The 19,461-nt window shown below is 43.3% G+C and overlaps 2 protein-coding genes across 2 annotated transcripts; one reads left to right on the top strand and one right to left on the bottom strand.

The window, feature by feature from the left end:
• Positions 1-491: 491 nt before the first annotated feature.
• On the bottom strand, positions 492-12,398 carry pnkd (PNKD metallo-beta-lactamase domain containing). Its single transcript, XM_056289437.1, has 9 exons — positions 12,241-12,398; positions 11,943-12,058; positions 10,911-11,023; positions 8,239-8,297; positions 8,043-8,135; positions 7,441-7,604; positions 2,639-2,725; positions 2,243-2,358; positions 492-1,051 (listed from the first exon to the last, which is right to left on the bottom strand). The coding sequence occupies exons 1-9, from the start codon at positions 12,396-12,398 to the stop codon at positions 878-880; spliced, it is 1,080 nt and encodes a 359-aa protein (XP_056145412.1). The 3' UTR covers positions 492-877.
• Positions 12,399-14,665: 2,267 nt separating this feature from the next.
• LOC130120733 (protein lifeguard 3) lies at positions 14,666-18,641 on the top strand. The gene is made up of 13 exons (XM_056289436.1): positions 14,666-14,735; positions 15,075-15,253; positions 16,025-16,332; positions 16,425-16,492; positions 16,630-16,694; positions 16,802-16,855; positions 16,971-17,021; positions 17,111-17,150; positions 17,252-17,289; positions 17,408-17,495; positions 17,852-17,947; positions 18,100-18,153; positions 18,270-18,641. The coding sequence occupies exons 3-13, from the start codon at positions 16,044-16,046 to the stop codon at positions 18,417-18,419; spliced, it is 993 nt and encodes a 330-aa protein (XP_056145411.1). The 5' UTR covers positions 14,666-14,735; positions 15,075-15,253; positions 16,025-16,043; the 3' UTR covers positions 18,420-18,641.
• Positions 18,642-19,461: the final 820 nt, after the last annotated feature.

Below are 19,461 nucleotides of genomic sequence, written 5' to 3'. Positions count from 1 at the left end.
TCCACCCACCTCAGGTATGTTATGTATGCTAGCAGCCTAGAGCCCACACAGAGTTAACTACATTATACATACATGGTTGAAAGTAATGCTGTGTCCAGACATAAAGCAATGTTAATCCTGTTCTAAATTTTCATATTTTCTCTTAAAAAAATAAAAAGCACCGATAAGAGTACCGTTAAAGTACCGAACCGATAAGAAGTATCGGTAATAGCAGTAGAGTTAAAACCTTAACGATACCCATCCCTATACTGTTACATAAACAAGAGGAAGTAAATCATAAATCAGTGTTATCCGTTACATTGTTGCACTACTTGTTATTACTACTGGAATGAAAATCAAATGTTCAAAATCAAATACTCAGTCCAAAGTAACAGCCAAAAAAAAACCTTCTGGAAGGTGGTAATTTTCAACAACACTATAAATGTAAAGCTAATGTACCAATGATACTCATCATACCAGAAACGAAAAGAAAATCTGATGCCCTTGCGATATACCTCACAGTACTGTAAGTGCCTTTTCAGTTAATACAGTGCCTCACATTGTGGATTAGAATGTGACATGTAGACTTCACAGAAAACCACGCTGATGCCGTTACGCCAATTCCTAACTCAGAATCCATCATCTAGTGGTCACGGTTGGCAAAATAACGGAATGCTATGCATGCTATCGCTAATTTATTGTTCGTACCAACGCCGACTTTCATAAAAGTCATCCAATTTGCTTTTGAAAAAAAATCAACCTTATGTAACCTAAGAGCTTCACCTACCATTGCCTCGCAACAGCGCTTAGCGTTCCTTCAACAGCGCCGCCTGGTCTATACAGGAGAGCACACCCTTTTGCTTCCTCTACATTTGTCTCAGTTTAACATCTGCCGGCACTATCTCCGGTTGTAAATGTCTTTACGTCTCCTCAACTCCTCCAAAACCCGCGCCCGAAAATGGGTCCAGTCCTCATCCGGGAGCTGCTGGAGGCCCAGGGCCAAATGGAGATCGGGACAGTGGAGCCGCAGGAAAGGATTGTACTCCTTCTCTTCCCTGATGGTGGAGGGACTCTGAAAAGAACGAACATAAATCAGCATGCCAAACAGCAGCTGGTCACCACGTGTGTGTGGTTCCTCAACAATAACCTCAACACTGTACAAGCCACTCATGTATTAGTGGTTCTGATTGTTGATGATTCCTGTAAATTCGGCAGCCATGTCCCACTCCCCTGAGAAAAAAATTGCATCTCCATCCATTATCCGAACCTCTTATCCTGCTCTCAGGGTCGCGGGGATGCTGGAGCCTATCCTAGCAGTTATTGGGCGGCAGGCGGGGAGACACCCTGGACAGGTCGCCAGGCCATCACAAAGGGCCGACACACACACACACACACACACACACACACACACACACACACACACACACACACACACACACACACACACACACACACACACACACACACACACACACACACACACACCTAGGGGCAATTTAGTACGGCCGATTCACCTGACCTACATGTCTTTGGACTGTGGGAGGAAACCGCAGCACCCGGAGAAAACCCACGCAGACATGGGGAGAACATGAAAATTCCACACAGAGGACGACCCAAGATGACCCCCAAGGTGGACTACTCCGGGGCTCGAACCCAGAACCTTCTTGCTGTGAGGCGACCGTGCTAACCACTGCGCCACCGTGCCACCCAAAACTGCATCTCTTTTTAGTTAAATTGTATCTCGTGAGACATACAGTGTGTCACTTTTTCAGATTAGTAATATTTGAAGGACGATATAATTGTGAGATCAGTGAAGTTGCTAAAGACGGAGAGTTTCAAGAAATTCAGTTCCAAGAAATGTACTTGATGGAGCTGCTGAACAGTAAAACCACTCATCCGTGTCTTGTGTAGTAATTTTATCTAAGGAACGTCTCAATGTTGCTATCTCGTCTGAGAAGTCCTTAAAAAAACCTTAGATGTAACTTTTTGTTTGGTTGCAGTGTGACGCTGTTAAGATGACAGGCAACATCTAATCAGAATTCTGAGCCACTTCAGAAAGCACTTAACATTTACGGTGGTAAAAGTCACGTATATGACTTGATGGAAACCCTTAAACAGGGGAGGATAAGTGGGAAGCGAGCGCTGGGGCATTGAGAGTCAGACGAGACGCACACTGGAAGCCGGTGATAATGCCTCCTCATGGCTGGGATGAATCTATATTGTCACGGCCCACTGCAAAAAAATGACGGTGACTTATTCTCACCGTGCACAGCTTTTGGCTCCGCTGCTGTAGGACCCACTGATATTTGTTTTTCCTGGCTGCGTTGTGTGGCTCAACCTCAGCGGCAAACAACAGGTTGTCCTCTGAATACTCATGACCTGAATTTGCACATGAAAAACGTGACACACATGCACACGCACTTATATTGCATAAAAGTAATCACATTACCCTTTTCAGAGCCCTTGCCATAAATAAGAAACAACCAGTAAATCAGGCAGAAAATATGACCCATATCTTTTTAACTGATCTGCTTCATGCACAGAAGAGTGTGAGAACATACAAAGCAGTCCAAGCGGTTTACTCTGCCACCACCCGCTGCATCACAACACACACACAGATGTGATGTTCAGAATCGGATGTATAAGAAAATGTTCTCACCAGGCCATAATAGAGTATCGTCACTCAGGGAGCCAACTGTGTCCAGCGATGACAGCATTGTTATGGCACTGCCTTCAAACATCCTCCCTGAAAAAAAGAAGTGGATGTTTTACTTTAGGTAACTTTAAATTAACTCTTCATTGACACTAAAGGGATTTTGTTACATGATAAAGATAAAATAGCAAGAATATTAAAACGCATCAATGAGAAGGGGTGTCCGTGTAGCGTGGCACTCTATTCCGTTGCCTACCGACACGGGGATCCCGGTTCGAATCTCCGTGTTGCCTCTGGCTTGGTCGGGCGTCCCTACAGACACAATTGGTTGTGTCTGCGGGTGAGAAACCGGATGTGGGTATGTGTCCCGGTCGCTGCACTAGCGCCTCCTCTGGTTGGTCGGGGCGCCTGTTCAGGGGGGAGGGGGAACTGGGGGAGGGGGGGATAGCGTGATCCTCCCAGGCGGTGAAAAGAAGTGGCTGGCGACTCCACATGTATCGGAGGAGGCATGTGATAGTCTGCAGCCCTCCCCGGGTCGGCAGAGGGGGTGGAGCAGCAACCGGGTCAGCTCGGAAGAATGGGGTAATAGGCCGGATATAATTGGGGAGGAAAAAAAGGGGGGGGAATGCCAAGTTCGGAACTGGTGGGGCCCCCTATTGAGCGATTTTCAAATAGTTTTACACACGTGGTTCAACATTGTTATGAAACATCCTGTGAGTTTTGCAATGACTGGACAAACACTGTCTGATTTATAGTCTGGTTTGTGTACGGCCCCCCCAGCAGTCGATCTGAATCAGAGTATGTTTCAGGTACTTATGTGGACATATCTTGCAAGTCTTGTAATGACTGGCCCAACGGTTGTTGACTTTGGTGTATTTTGTGCTGAGTCATGCCCTTGTGTAGTGCATTGGTCAACTTCTTGAAAACCAAACAAGATATCAACAAGATGTATGCAGCTTTTCATAAGCTTGGTCCAAAAATGATCCACAGAACATTTGGTAGCAATCGAACATACAGTTTAGGAGATGTCAAAAATGTGTTTGGTTTTTTTTAAATTATTATTATAAACGTTTGAAAATCTAGTCAGGCGGATATTAGTGGTTCTTAAGGCAAATTTGTACAGTGAGAACAGATGTATGTATGTACCAAGTGTCTTGTAAACTGGACTTACGGCGTAGGAGTTATGACTTTTCAAAGTTCAGAATTTTGACCATTAATCACAGTGCCCCCATCAGCCCGACTGGGGTCATATGGGGTCATATTTCTTGGGCAGCATTTCCACACAACTTCCAATAAATGGAAAAAATCCCATATCGCTACCATTTACCATCTCATGGTAACTTGCACAAACATTTCTGAACAATAATAATAGTAGTAGTAGTAGTAGTAGTAGTAGTAGTAGTAGATGATAATAATAATAATAATAGTAGTAGTAGTAGTAGTAGATGATAATAATAATAATAGTGGTAGCAGTATTAGAAAATAATAATAATAATAATAAAATAGAAGTTAATAATATTAATAATAGTAGCAGTAGTAGATGATAATAATAATAATAATGAAATAGAAGTTAATAATAGTAGTAGTAGTAGATGATGATAATAACAGTAGTAGTAGTAGTAGATGATAATAATAATAGTAGTAGTAGTAGTAGTAGATGATAATAATAGTAACAGTAGATAATATAATAATAATAATAATAATAATAATAATAATAATAAAAAACAGCACAAAAACAACAGGGTTCAAACCCAAAGGGCTTAAATCCCAACAAGCAATTCAACAAATATTTCCATTGATTATTAATAATCGGGTGGATACCGTTATGCAACATTGTCGAAATGATTTCAAATTTTATTACTCAGACCTCTGAACACTATGAAACACTGTATACTGTCAGTCGTCTACCCAGACCTGCCAAAACTTGAACATATTTCTGAGCACCGCAACCACTCAAATTTAAATGATATTGTGTAGTATATAATGGGCGCAGTGTTGTCCACATCACTGAGCCAAATGTCTTAAGCCTTCAAAATTGGAAGGATATGTAGCAGTGCCCAGGTCAGTTCACTTCTGATGCAGTACTGTTGACACTATCAAACTAGGTCAAAACATCTCCAACACACTTTTGAATACATTTTCTCAAATCAATCCTTGAATGACTTTAAATAACAAATATGTATGCAAATAATTCTACACATGTACTCCAAGACCATCATTTGTATTTTGCAGTAATTGCCATCTGTTACTGGGTAGTATACTTGAGCCAACAGCCCTGCTAATGGTAACAATAAACTTGACACTACACTTATATCATCTAAAACCTGAGTAATCAATTCAAGCCAGGAACTGTTAAAACGCCAGTGGTTAAAATGTCACAAAAGCAACTTGAAAGGACACCACTGCAAGTTTAAATCCCATCTGTGGGCAAAATATTAATCCTAATATGACATGCAACAGGAATGTCATAGAATTCATGTACTTTCCTACATTTTCGAACCCTCACACCTAATTTTGCTCCAAATCAGTGTACACAATATTACCTTCTGTGGGATCACATGCCGCACAGAACGTAACTGCTATTTCAAAGCCCTCTGGGACTAAATTGTGATTTAGGGCTGCACAAATCATTCTGACACAACTCTAACTATAACATATGTATCTTATTTTGCTTTGCCTCTGCCTTACTCTCATCTGATCACTTTTGCCAACTTAGCAACTGTATTTTAAAAAATAACCAGGGACGTATCAAGCTTTTTTCTCTTTTTTTTTTGGACCATTGCAAAAACTGTCAATGTGTTGACTTCCAAATGCTGAGGCATGTACATGCTGACGCAAGCACATTTACACTACATGCTGGTGTATTTCAGAGGTCTGATCATAGTGTTTCCTGTGCACAGCACATCCCTCCTCCATCTACTGACAGCACACATGCCACATCCTCCATCAGCACACGCGGCACATCCTGTCTCTCGACACCGGCCTCCAGACTGCTTTCAAATACATAGACGGTACAGTTTTAAGGGCGCAATAGTGATTTGTCAGGAAAAAGTTCTGGTATCAAAATGAAACATCTGACTTCAAATTTCAATAAAGCATATTGTATTTCAAAAGAATTTAATTCATTTTTCATATATCTGATATCAGATTTCCTATTTCTATGTCAAATAGTTTGACTTGATGTTAAAATCCGTCCATCCGTTATCCAAACTGCTTAGCCTGCTCTCAGGGTCGCGGGGATGCTGGAGCCTATCCCAGCAGTCATTGGGCGGCAGGCGAGGAGACACCCTGGACAGGCCGCCAGGCCATCACACAGGGCCCACGCACACGCACACACACACACACACACACACACACACACACACACACACACACACACACACACACACACACACCTAGGGGCAATTTAGTATGGCTGATTCACCTGTCCTACATGTAATGTTAAAATGGTTTGCCAAAATTATCAATGTTGTCAGTCAGTTTGCTAAATTCCAGTTACTAAATTAAACTGTATGGACACACAACAGCATTTTGATCCTGATAAACAGCCTTTTGAACTGCCCTTCTGCACAGCGTCAGTATACATGTATTGCATATTTATGTACAACAAAATTCACCAACATTTGTCAAGTTGCCATGCTGGACAACAGAAGGATAATCTTGAAGTTTATCAAATGCCCTCACCATCGTCATAAGACTTTAAAATGAAAATATAAGGCAAAAAAAAAAAAGAAATTAAAATCAGTGAAAATGGGAGGTTAAAGATCAAAGGGTTTTAAGACAAAAATCGAGGGATGTTAAGATGAAAATAAAAGAAATACATTTACAAGGGCAGGGCAGTGCAGTGCTTTACAAGTGAGCGGAGTCACAGGAAAACGGGTACATATAAAGTTTTGATTTGAAGAGTCTACAGGGGAACCACGTCTAACATCTTCAGGGAGCTGGTCCCTGTAGTGTGGGGTGTAAAAGCTGCCTCACCATGTTTAGATCTAGGTCTGGGCAATACTAGCTGACCTGCCTCTGAAGATCTGAGAGATCTACTTGGTTTATATTCTTCTAACATCTCCAAGATATATTTTGGTCCTTTGCCGCTGAATGATTTGTGGAGGAGAAAAAGCATTTTAAAGTAAATTATATGGCGAACTGGGTGCCAGTGTAGGGCTCTAAGAAATGGGTTATGTCATCACTTTTCTTGTTTTTTTGGTGAGAATTCTAGCAGCAGCATTCTGGACGAGCTGCAGCTGCCTAAGTGTCTTCTTGGGAAGACTGGTGAGGAGGCTGTTGCAGTAGACCAACTTGCTGGTAACGAGTGCATGGATGAGTTTTTCTAAATCCTGTATGGACAGGAACCCCTTGATTTTCCCAATGTTTCTTAGATGAAAAGATGATTTGGCTAGTGCTTCGACATGGCTGGTGAGGCTGAGGTCAGAATCCAAGATATCAACTATGTTCCTGGCTTGACTATTAGGTTTTGCAGATTTGGCATGGAGATAGGCATTTAACTTAATAGAATGACCTTGGTTTTGTCTTTGCTAAGTTGAAGGAAATTTTGGCGCATCCAGTTGTAGAAAGGAAACTAAGCAAAAGCTTAGATACGCCAAAAATGTCATCCAAATCTGCTGGTGGAAGACATTCTTATTTCAGTCATCTAAGGTCAGGTTCATTCAATTAAAGGGCAGGTATGGGTGGTACTGCAGACTATGAGCTCTAGAGAATAGCCTTAGTATGGATACATATTGTGGAGAGCTGGGTGTTGAGGTTATTATAGGTACAGGCAGGACCATCTTATCGATGTAAACTGTGCTCACCACATCCAGACAGGAACACCAGGTCACCAGAAAAGAGGCTGGAGGGGGCTCCAATAGCCCTTCCATCCAGGAGGTAGATCATGTGGCCCACTGTATGTCCAGGAGTGAAGAAAGCCCTGAAGTGCATGTGGCCTACTGTTACTGAATCTCTGTGTGAGAGAGGGCTGACAACACAGAAAAGACAGTCTCTGGTCATGAGGCATGATCATGGGGTTTCTCTGGGGGTGGTCTAATTGCACACAGTATGGTTAGTTAATGCTGAAAATTACGAGCTGATCTGAGCCTATAAGGTCAAAAACAAATTTCCTGCTACATTTCATCACATTAGCAACACCCTATGAAATGCATTTTGGCCCTGTAGTTTGGCTACATCATGCCTGCCATTCTTCATTGCAAGATAGGCGTGTGATGGACAGAATGTGACATACACAATTTACCATACTGCAGGACGCTATTTGCTGTCTATTTGCTAGTTTACCATTAAAAGAACCATGAATAATTTCCAGTGGAATACAACACTACAAGAGAAGAAAGGATTCTGAAAAATTAAAACCATTCCATCAGCTGCATAACATGCCACTACACCAGGGCGTGTAACTTACTGTGTGAGGCCAGGAATGTTATCAGTTGCATTGCCATACACACGACAGGAGCTGTGCAATTTCTTCAGCTCTTTGTTTCCCCCACTGTGGTCCCTGTCAATATAAAGGGCATTGTGTTGACTAACTACTTGAAAAACTCAACGTATTTTGCATGAGCACGTCTTCCATAGCTCCTATAAAATCAACCCATCCTCACCAGTGCTTGTGTGTACAGAGAATAGCCTCCAACATCACCCCTTCTTCTTTGAGGACAGCCTGAGGGGGGTTACAGAGTATGATCAAGACCTTGTATTAAGAGCTACTAATGCCAGCAGTTAATTTGAAGGGACATACATGTGTTTTTGTATGTGTTTGCCCATTTACTACAAATGGCGTTACATTTACATTATTGCCGATCATGGGGCGTCCAGGTGGCGTGGCGGTCTATTCCGTTGCCTACCAACACAGGGATCGCCAGTTCGAATCCCTGTGTTACCTCCGGCTTGGTCGGGCGTCCCTACAGACACAATTGGCCGTGTCTGCGGGTGGGAAGCCAGATGGGGCTACGTGTCCTGGTCGCTGCACTAGCGCCTCCTCTGGTCAGTTGGGGCGCCTTTTCGGGGGGGGGGGACTGGGGGGAATAGCATGATCCTCCCATGCACTACGTCCCCCTGGCGAAACTCCTCACTGTCAGGTGAAAAGAAGTGGCTGGTGACTCCACATGTATCGGAGGAGGCATGTGGTAGTCTGCAGCCCTCCCCGGATCGGCAGAGGGGGTGGAGCAGTGACCGGAATGGCTTGGAAAATAGGGTAATTGGCCAAGTACAATTGGGGAGAAAAAAAGGGGGGGTGTCATAATTTTCCAAAGGATAGCCTTTTGTTTTAGATTTTTTGATGCACTCTTCCTACCTTCCCAGAGCCACTGGTTTCCATTCATTTCAGAGCAGCAAGAAAATCAGCATGTAGAGACTTGAAACTGGAGAAAAGTAATCCAGCTAAGTGGAATTCTGGCGGTATTATTTCTTTGTCAAAGTTATGTTGCTGCACTGTGGGACAATGCGGTTGAAAGCATGGACTGTTGCGAAAAATCTTCCAGGTGGTCCATTTCAGTTTGCTGAGATTTAAGACTGAACATCTCCGACATCTGAGATGTGAGAGTGATGTCCCTTTAAATGAACGGAAACCAGTGGTTGCCAGGAAGGTAGGAAAAACACATTTAAACATCTAAAATACAACATTATGCTTTGGAAAATGGTCAGCAGTAATGTAAAATACTACGTACAGGCCATTTGTAGATAATGGGCTAAAACCTGCAAAAACACTGGCATGTCACTTTAAAATTGTGTTACTCTTGCCAGAAAACAAGTTAAATTGTGAAGAGATGGAGAGAGGTCAAAGTTTCACCAGAGCCCACCTCAGTACAATAGAGTTTCATACAGGACCCACTGTCAAAAAAAAAAAGCTTTACTTATTTATTCCATCTGTGGTTGTTACAATTTAGTTATTTCACTAAATATACCCTACTCTTGAAATTTTTTTTTAAAATAGGTATGCTGTGAACCTTAACTGGGTTGTTTTGGTTGCTTTGATTTGTTGTCATTCATATCACTGAACAAAAGAAGTCCGGACTCGAGTAGAATTTTGCACAGCGCCATCAAGTCTTTTATCGCTTTTCTATGTACTCTTGTACTTCTGTAAAAATCAACTGTCTTGTGAATGTGAATGTTGCTCCTATCTGCTGTACTGGTCCACTTAAACTGATTATGAGGTCCTATTGGACAAGACTTAGAGTCACACACTAGGAGCAAGCTTGCATTAACGCTACACGTCACTTTATTTCTGTTGAAAAACTTTACTCACTGATCATGTTCGGCTGCTATTTACATTCTCATATTCAATTACGTGTTTTAGTCATCCTGGGTTTTTGTTACTTATTCATTTTGAGATTATTTAAACAAGATGATTTTATATAAGATTCCGTGTATCTCACTAGAGCTATGCCCCCAACTTGGTACAAAAAAGTGTGTAAATAAACAAGATCTTTAGATTGTCAACAATAAACACAAATACCTCTTGACTCTTATTCTGTCTATATTCAACAGCATTGACAAAGTGACACCAGACACCTACAAAAATGAGAGGGATTGCATAGGTGATATCTGGACACAAAGGCCTTGTTCAGACTGCCAGCCTAAATCTGTTTTTTTTTGTGGCATATCCAGATTGATTTTAGGAAGTCTGGACGGCAAAAAAAAAAAAACCACACATGAAATGCAATTTTTGCAAATCCTATCTAAACCACATTTGGAGGTGGTTTGAAATGAGATTCTAATTGGATTTCTACAGATGCGTTTCAGTCCGGACGCTCTGGCAGCCCAAATCAGATTTCAAACTGTCTTTTGCATCACTCACAACGCGACACACAACAATGACGTCAAAATCCAGAGTGCCCGTCATGACTACAACAAGGAACATCGCAATGTATACCAGCCTCCTGTCTGGTGCGATGGAGGGGTTCTGCACTGCGACTTGACAGCGCAATTGTTTGGAGGGTGAGATGATGGATCTCAATTTCTCATGCTTCCATGTTGTTAAAAAGTGTCACCAGCATACGTAGTTACTCATGCCTATATCGTTACTACAGCAACCCATGCAGATAGGTTGGTGATGTCTGAACACACAAATCCGAGCTGATCATTAGCAAATAACAGTGCAGACAGTCTGTCTTAAAGATCTGATTTGAGAACCAAATCCGATTTGCCTACAGTCTGAACAAGGCCATATAGGCCTCAATTCATTCAGGACTTTATCTTCCCACTGAGAGGGCCAACAGGTTAAAGGAAAGAGGGGCACAAACAATTCTATCAAAATGACTGTAAAGCTATTCACCTGAACTGTTTGGGGGTCAGCAGGGTCCACTACCACAGCCACACTTGTTGCCGTGTCAATCACAAGATAGCTATAGTTGTCAGAAAGTACTGAGATGGGAATTATCTTGATACCTGTTTTGACAAAGATGTAAATGTCAGCATAGGAATTTCCCATGCACATTTCCATTTTGAGTGGTAAAATAAAAATTGTTGAGGTATACATACGTATGCTGTCCATAGTAAATGTTGAACCTGTGCTTTTATGCTGTATCAACTCATGCTGACCTTGTGTCACGTGTGTGGTGAAGCACACACTCAGTTTCACTAAGCTGTTACAGTAGGTTCCAGCACCAATGTTATTATACCTAGAAATTACAAATAGATCAATCCACCTAGCTGACATAATACTAACTGCAGTTACATGAGCCAATTTCTTTCCTCTTGAATGACGACTCTGACTGACATCTGCACCAAAAGTGTTTACATGAGCACAAAGTAAACAGATTTTATAAGGCATCCTGTTTACATGCTTCACCGCAAATAAGGAGAAAGCAGGGTTCCGAGATGCACAATATATTGGAAACCAGAAAACGTCGCTTATCCCGAGTGGGTGAGCATGCACAGAAAGGGTGTGGATATCACAAAAGTCGAAAGCAATTGCAAGGCGTGTTCATATGAAACATGTTCATCTGTCAAATGGATTATAAAAGGTTTTTATACCACCTCTCTAAATCACATTACATTTTCTTTCAGAATGGGCCAGTTTAATTCTGATTGAGGTGGTTACGAGCCATTTTGATTCCGACTGGTCCGTTAATCTGATGGCATCAAAGGCACCATGTAAATGTACAGTAACTACTGTCACGTTGACCCATTTGGCTGTGCATGTTGACATGACACACTGTTGGAAGTTAACCTTACCTGCTGGCGTTGATGACTTACCACTCCAGTCCAGGGCCATAGCAATAAGTTAAGAAGCAATTGTGGATGCCTGCATCAAACATGAATGTAGAAAAAAAAACCAACTATTGTTGAAACGGTTGTTTCTCACCATTCAACTCCACAGGCAGAGCCCTGGAGTGTCCAGCAGGGTACTGATCACGGGCTTTCCTCAGCTGTCTCCTGTAGTACATGTAACCAAGCCTGGTCTTTGTGTACAGGGTGTATCTGAAATTCGGCCCAAACAAAAGGGGCGATTTAGTTTTATGGGTACAGTTTTGTTAGCTAGCGCTAGCTAGCTCGGGTCTGTGGCTCCAGCAGACACGACTGACTGCATGGTGATGCTAAAGCTAACGTCCATCGGCGGGTCAACCGCGAATGTGAGATTGGCCGGTGACGGTTTCACTTACGCGATTCGAAACAACGGCTTCTCGGTGCGGGCCATCATCCGAGTCCACGGGTTCCCCCACACCGGCCGCCCTATACGCCTGGAGCGGACACACAGCCAGAAAACACCACACAGGGACGCGGTGGCGAGCAGGCTCAGCGACCAGTCAGGGAACGCCATGGCTTAGTGGGCGGGGCCAGGATGACGTCGGTTGTTGTGGTTGCGTTTTAGAAGAGAGCCGCGTTATTTGTGTCGTTGTGCAGCTGGTTTGGCTACAACGAAATTTGCCTTCTGCGTCCCCATCCTATTGTACAGGAGCAGTGGGCGGCTGCAGCGCCCGGGGACCAACTCCAGTTCTTTCCACTGGTCAGGGGCAACCCTAACATGCATGTCTTTGATGGTGGGAGGCGCCCGGAGGAAACCCACGCAGACACGGGGAGAACATGCACGCTCCACACAGAAAGGACTGGAACGGTCTGGGGTTCGAACCCAGGACCTTCTTTTTTCTTTTTTTTCTCTCTCTCTCTCTCTCTCTCTCTCTCTCTCTCTCTCTCTCTCTCTCTCTCTCTCTCTCTCTCTCTCACACACACACACAACAGTAATAATACACTATTGAATTTAATTTAGGTGAGTGACTTACACGTTCATGCTCTTCTAGACCCCAAACCATTATGACACATTAACACCGATGGCATAGCAGTTTACTTTTTGCATGAATAATGGTTTGTTGTTGTTGTTGTTGTGTGTGTGTGTGTGTGTGTGTGTGTGTGTGTGTGTGTGTGTGTGTGTGTGTGTGTGTGTGTTTTGAAACTTCAGTTCATGAATGAAGAATTAACCCCGTAAAATAAACATATTTGGATCGGTTGGAATATTCCAGTGTTTCAATGTTCCCTTATTTCTCAGCACGAAAAAGAAGGGAAAAAAGAGTTAGTCTGCATGTGCGTTTCACCTTGAAACACAACAAACGCCATGTAATGAGAGCATTTACTGGTTTATTAAATCATCATCAGCACCGTCGTGCAGCCGCAAGGTCGACGAGGAGACATTAGGGTTGTAGTCATCGAGGCAGGGTGGATGCTGTGGTGGTTTAGCGACACCTACTGGCTTGTAACGTGCACACATCCCAGACAAACGGCATGCAGCACATCTGAACCAGCGGTTCTCAAACTTATTACTCAAAGGTCCGCGTGTGATTTTTATTCAAGGTCAGAGGTCCGGAACGATTGGCCATAACAAATAACATTTAAACGAAACATACATTCAAACTCAAGACAGTCAAGACAGTCAAATCATTCGAGTCAAGTGGGAGAAGTGGCACTGTTTGCCTTTAATCAGTTGCTTGAACCTGGGCACAAAAGGTGTGATTGCCAGCCGGTGACACTGATCCATCCATACTTATTGTATTCAATCATCTAAAAAAAACCAAAACGTTATTTTACTTGCGCCTTTTACTTTAACACTTGTTTTGCTCTTCTTAAACGCTTGTGTAACCGGTTATCTTCTTGCCCGGTGCGGGATTCGATACGGGGTGCACTGCACCACAAGGCGACGTCACTAACCGCTCGGCTAAAGGGTCGGACCTGTTAATTAGGGGCTAACGTGTCTTATTCGTAGTTTACAGTCGTCACCCTCCCCGGAAGCGCGTCCTCGCGCTTTGTTATTCCCGCGCTCCGAAGAGACTTCTGAGGATCTGCGCACTTCGGATCCCACCGCTGCCATCAATGTAACCGGTTATTTTCTTGCCCGGTGCGGGATTCGATACGCGATGCACTGCACCACAAGGCGACATCACTAACCGCTCGGCTAAAGGGTCAGACCCGTTAGCTAGGGGCTAACGTGTCTTATTAGTAGTTTACAGTCGTCACCCTCCCCGGAAGCGCGTCCTCGCGCTTTGTTATTCCCGCGCTCCGAAGAGACTTCTGAGGATCTGCGCACTTCGGATCCCACCGCTGCCATCAATGTAACCGGTTATTTTCTTGCCCGGTGCGGGATTCGATACGCGATGCACTGCACCACAAGGCGACATCACTAACCGCTCGGCTAAAGGGTCAGACCCGTTAGCTAGGGGCTAACGTGTCTTATTAGTAGTTTACACTTGTTTAGAGAGAAGCTGCACTTATGACATCTGATGACTAGTAGTTCTCCTGATTTCCTACGTTACATGTACTTATTGTAAGTCGCTTTGGATAAGCGTCGGCTAAATGACTATAATGTAACGTAACGCAACCTGTCATTTTGAAGACCCGCCCTACTCCTCCTCTGATTGGTCTAACCCTAACGCAAACTCGCGTACTGATTAACTACTCGTTACTGTCATTCTGGTCACGCTGGTTTCTCTCCGCTATGTTTCAACGAGGGCGGGGCTCAGCCCACCCACCCGGGCTCAGCCCACCCACCCACCCACCCACCCACCCACACACACACACACACACACACACACACACGAAGCGGAGGAGAGACGAGTGAACCGAGTGAAACGTGAAGATGGCGGTACTCGACCACACCTGTTACGTTACCGTAAGTGCAATAAAAGCTTTGCGCCACCCCCAAAGCCAATTCTTCACTTCATTACGTGTTGTATTCATAACACGTGGTACGGGCCGGGTCCGGATTGGCTTTCCGTTCGGTGCGGATGCGGACCGAGGTGCGGACTTTTGAGAAGTCCCGAGCTCAACAGTCTGAGCACGGGACGGGACGCATCGCCGAATAGTTTGATGGGGTCCAGCGCTAAGTGCGCCGCGACCCGATGAACACGACCCGATGTGATAGGTCAACTTTTCATCAAGGGGGGATAATGGAGTGACCAAACCGTGGGTTAGGAAACTTAAAAAAAAAAAATTTTTTGTTTTTTATCAGGAGAAAATGGAAGTGGCTGGAAGTTGTGCGCCTGTGTGAAGGGAAGGCCGGGGTGGACGCAGCTGCAGTGTTCTGCCCGGTGGGGATATCACGTTACACCGCGGGCTGTCCGGACCGGAGACACACACACTCACGCACACACACGCACACTCACACTCACCTCAGTCCAAACCCACAAGGTAAGCATGTTTTGTTTTGGGGTTTTTTTCCATTTACTATCATTAATATTTTTTAACATTTTACTCTGGAGGTACTGAATCAGGTCCTTATCTGTATGTGGAGTATTAGCTGTCTGTTTATTTTTGCGGTCTGAATTCATTAAAACATTCCAACAACAGCTCTCCTTAAAAGGACGGCAGCCAGTGGCCCCTGACACTAGGTCTCAGAACTGTGTAGCTTGTTTGAAATATATGTTTTGATCAAATATTTGTTTTTTTTCCCAGATATTTTACCGTACAAAACGACATTTTCCTTTTATGAGGTGCCATGCTGGCGTACTTGAAACAGTGCATGTTTTTACTGTATTTTAATGATGTGAGTCTCGTATTCACTTGTTAGTATACAGGCTACTGTATCTTCCCTGCTAAAAAAAAAACAAAACCCCATCAGAGACCATTAGAAGAATCCTGACGGTCTCAAATAGAGGAAGTCATCAAAACCATCAGGTTTTTGTGTGCTCTTGGATGCTGATCTAATGGTTTTAATGGTTTTCATGAAAGGCCATTAACCTGATCCTGATGATTTTCTATAGAACACAACATGCTCTGATGGTTTCCATTAGACATACCAATGCAGGTCACTGCAACTATTACATCTCCCAATAGAGCCATTAAAACCATCAGAAAATACCGTAATGGTTTATGATGTTTTTTCAGCAGGGTTACTTATTCAATTAGAATAATTATGACAGATTCGGATTGGAACTATTTACCATTTATTCTCTTTTTAAGGTGGTTCTGCCGCATCGTCATGTCCAAAATAGATTCCCCTCCCGCCTATGAGGATTCATTACACAGTCCCAAACATGGGAACTACCCACAACACCCACAATATGGCTACCTGGGCTACGGCGGCGCGCCTGTCCCACCACCACCAGCTTACAGCCCCGGTCCTGCCGTTTGCCCCGGTCAGCCTGTGTATTCGGCCCACACTGACATCTACCCTGGGGTTGGCATGGGGGCAGGCCCTGGCTTCCCTCCGCCTGGGATGTCCACCATAATACCCACTCTGTCTGCTGGAGTGCCCACTTCAAACCAAGGTTCTGCAGTAATGACACAGGGCTGACTCCGTTGCACACTTAAAATCGCATTAGTAAATAACGCAGCTAGCTAACTCTTGCTAATCCTGCAGGAAACATGGAGGACTATGTGAGTGCTCAGTGGGAGAGCACATCCGTCAGGCATGCCTTCATCCGAAAAGTAGGTATTTTCTCAAATCACCATCTTACATACAAAAATTTTAACTTTTTTTTTGTTGCTATGGTTTAACATGACTGTTAAGACATCCTTCGTTCCCCTGGGAGCAGATAACAACTTGCTGTTTTTTGTGTGCGCAGGTTTACTTCATTTTGGCTATTCAGCTCTCTGTCACCATTTCAATTGTTGCTGTCTTTACATTTGTGTAAGTATCTTGGCTCATTCCAGTAAAATAATGTCATCAATTGTTGTCGATCGGGTGGTAAAGCTGTTTATGCCACAGTAAAACATGGTGTTTGTGTTTTTTTACAGTGATCCGGTGAGGCTGTTTGTCATCAGAAACCCCGGCATCTATTGGGCGTCGTTGTGAGTGGCTCTCTGAAAATAAGATGTCCTGGTTTTAAAATGAGCTAACTGTTAGTAATTCTTTCCATTTTCCATATTTCCAAAGTGCTAGATATCTGTTTTTTTCCCCCCATAGTGTGGTGTATTTCATAGTTTACTGCATTCTCATTTGCTGCAAAGAACCGAGGTTAGTAAGCTCTGCCCTGACGTTGCTGTAATGCAAATCAGATTTGTTTTGTTCACAATTAAAATGTTTGTACCACAATTTGACTATAGGAGGCGCTTCCCATGGAATATTCTGTTGCTGGCTGTTTTTGTAAGTAATGCTCACTGTATAATATGTTTAACTATAGCTCAGTATACCACAGTATGTCAGACTGTTAGTCCCCATTCACTTTTTTATGTCCTATCTTGTAGACTCTTTCCATGTCTTACATGACTGGAACAATTGCAAGGTTTGTTTTGGGGTGATGATGCCATATAATGCACCAATACAAAACAATATTCTGATGAAGATGATGGTATATACACACATCATATTTTAACTTATGCCTCATTCCATATTTTCCACAGCTACTATGAGACGAAAGCGGTGTTTCTTGCTATTGGAATAACAGCGATAGTTTGTGTCTCTGTCACAGTCTTCTGCTTCCAAACCAAGGTAGATTTCCATGTGAACTGTGCCTCTCTGTAGCCAGCGAGAGGGTGTCTTTGTTGTGAATGTAAAAGAACTCCTTTGTCTCGGATTACAATGGGCTACTCAGCCTTTGAAATATTCATGGTTTTTTGGCCCAAGATGCTAAGTGAATCCATCTCTGAGGCTGATGTAACACAAATGAATAAGTAAGATTTTCAACTGGGTGCATCACACAAGATAAATTGGGAGACCGCATGTTCAATTATTCAGGTCCTGTCTGACTGTGTTGATCGGTCGTCCATGTAGCCTTGAAGCCGTGTTGGCTACTAAACCACGCAGCATTCCCTTTCATCACATAAATGACTTGTTTCTTATCACAGGTGGATTTCACCTCCTGCGGGGGAGTCCTCTGTATTCTTGGGGTATTGGTCTTTATCACTGGGATCATCACAGCCGTCGTTCTCTCATTTCAATACGTGAGGGCTTCTTTTTATCGGTCCATGGTGTCAGAAATCATATTTGGAGGCTCTGATTCATTTTCCCTCCCCGTGTCTCGCTTTGAAGTTTGAACGGGTCCAGTAGGGAATATCAATTTGATTTCACACCTCTCTTATCTGCCACTCAACAGGTCCCTTGGCTTCACATGCTCTATGCTGCAATTGGAGCCGTCGTTTACACTCTGGTGAGTCCACATTTCACATTAACGTGACAAGTTTGGAGAAACCCGAGAGCTGTCATGCCTATGTTCCTCATTCTTGACCGCTGTAAAATTACCCCACCCCCACCCCTTTCTCTTAGTTTTTGGCATACAACACCCAGCTTCTCATTGGAAACCGCGAGTTGGCCATCAGCCCAGAGGAGTACATCTTCGGCGCCCTATCGCTCTACATTGACATTGTTCAAATCTTCCTCTTCATCCTCCAAATTGGTGGAGCCGCCACAGAATAAACCAACTTAGTGTCTTGGATCATTTTGGAGTTAAACATCTGTCAGAAAAAAATGCTACCCATAGACAAGAATACATTTTTTTTTGCTTCTTAACCAGATATCAGTATTGAGAATTGACTTAAATCAATATTTTATATATCATTAACACTGAAGCACTTTGAAATTTCTTTGCACTATATGAAGCAATGATACTTGATATGTTGAATTTAACTGAGCACTAGAAATTTGGCCACATGGTGCTTTTACATCATTGTCTTCTGCTACTACTACTACTACTACTACTACTAGATCGGCTGCTCCTGTTAGGGGGCGCCACAGCGGATCATCCGTTTCCATCTCTCCCTGTCCTCTCCATCTTCCTCAATCACACCAGCCAGCTGCATGTCCTCTCTCACCACATCCATAAACCTCCTCTTTGGCCTTCCTTTTTTCCTCTTCCCTGGCAGCTCCATATTTAGCATCCTTCTCCCAATATACCCAGCATCTCTCCTCCACACGTCCAAACCATCTCAATGTTGCCTCTCTTGCTTTGTCTCCAAACCGTCCAACCTGAACTGTCCCTCTAATATTCTCGTTCCTAATTCTGTCCTTCTTCGTCACTCCCAATTGTTCCCAATCCTGTCCTTCTTCATCACTCCCAATGAAAAGCTTAGCATCTTCAACTCTACCACCTCCAGCTCTGCCTCCTGTCTTTTCATCGGTGCCACTGTCTCCAAACCATATAACATAGCTGGTCTCACTACCATCTTGTAAACCTTCCCTTTAACTCTTTTACATCATTGTATAAAACTGATTTCTGAAAATCAGTTAAATTACCAGCATTTCAAGTTATTACTATATTTGATTATGCGGCCTTTTAAGATTTTGCTGGTGTTATAATAAAAGAGAAATGTAATTTACATTCTATTTGCCTTTGAATTGTCAATGAAAATGTGAATGAACTCTTGTCGTCAGGGTTCAGTGGGACAGTTAACATGTTAAATAGGGTTGATGTAGTGTGTCCCCATTGAGAGGTTCCAAAATACACAATAAATCCAAAATG

Source organism: Lampris incognitus, chromosome 11 (assembly GCF_029633865.1).
Source record: "Lampris incognitus isolate fLamInc1 chromosome 11, fLamInc1.hap2, whole genome shotgun sequence".
Taxonomy (NCBI): domain Eukaryota; kingdom Metazoa; phylum Chordata; class Actinopteri; order Lampriformes; family Lampridae; genus Lampris; species Lampris incognitus.
Note: the sequence above shows the minus strand (reverse complement) of the source record. Positions and strands in the feature narration are given on the sequence as shown.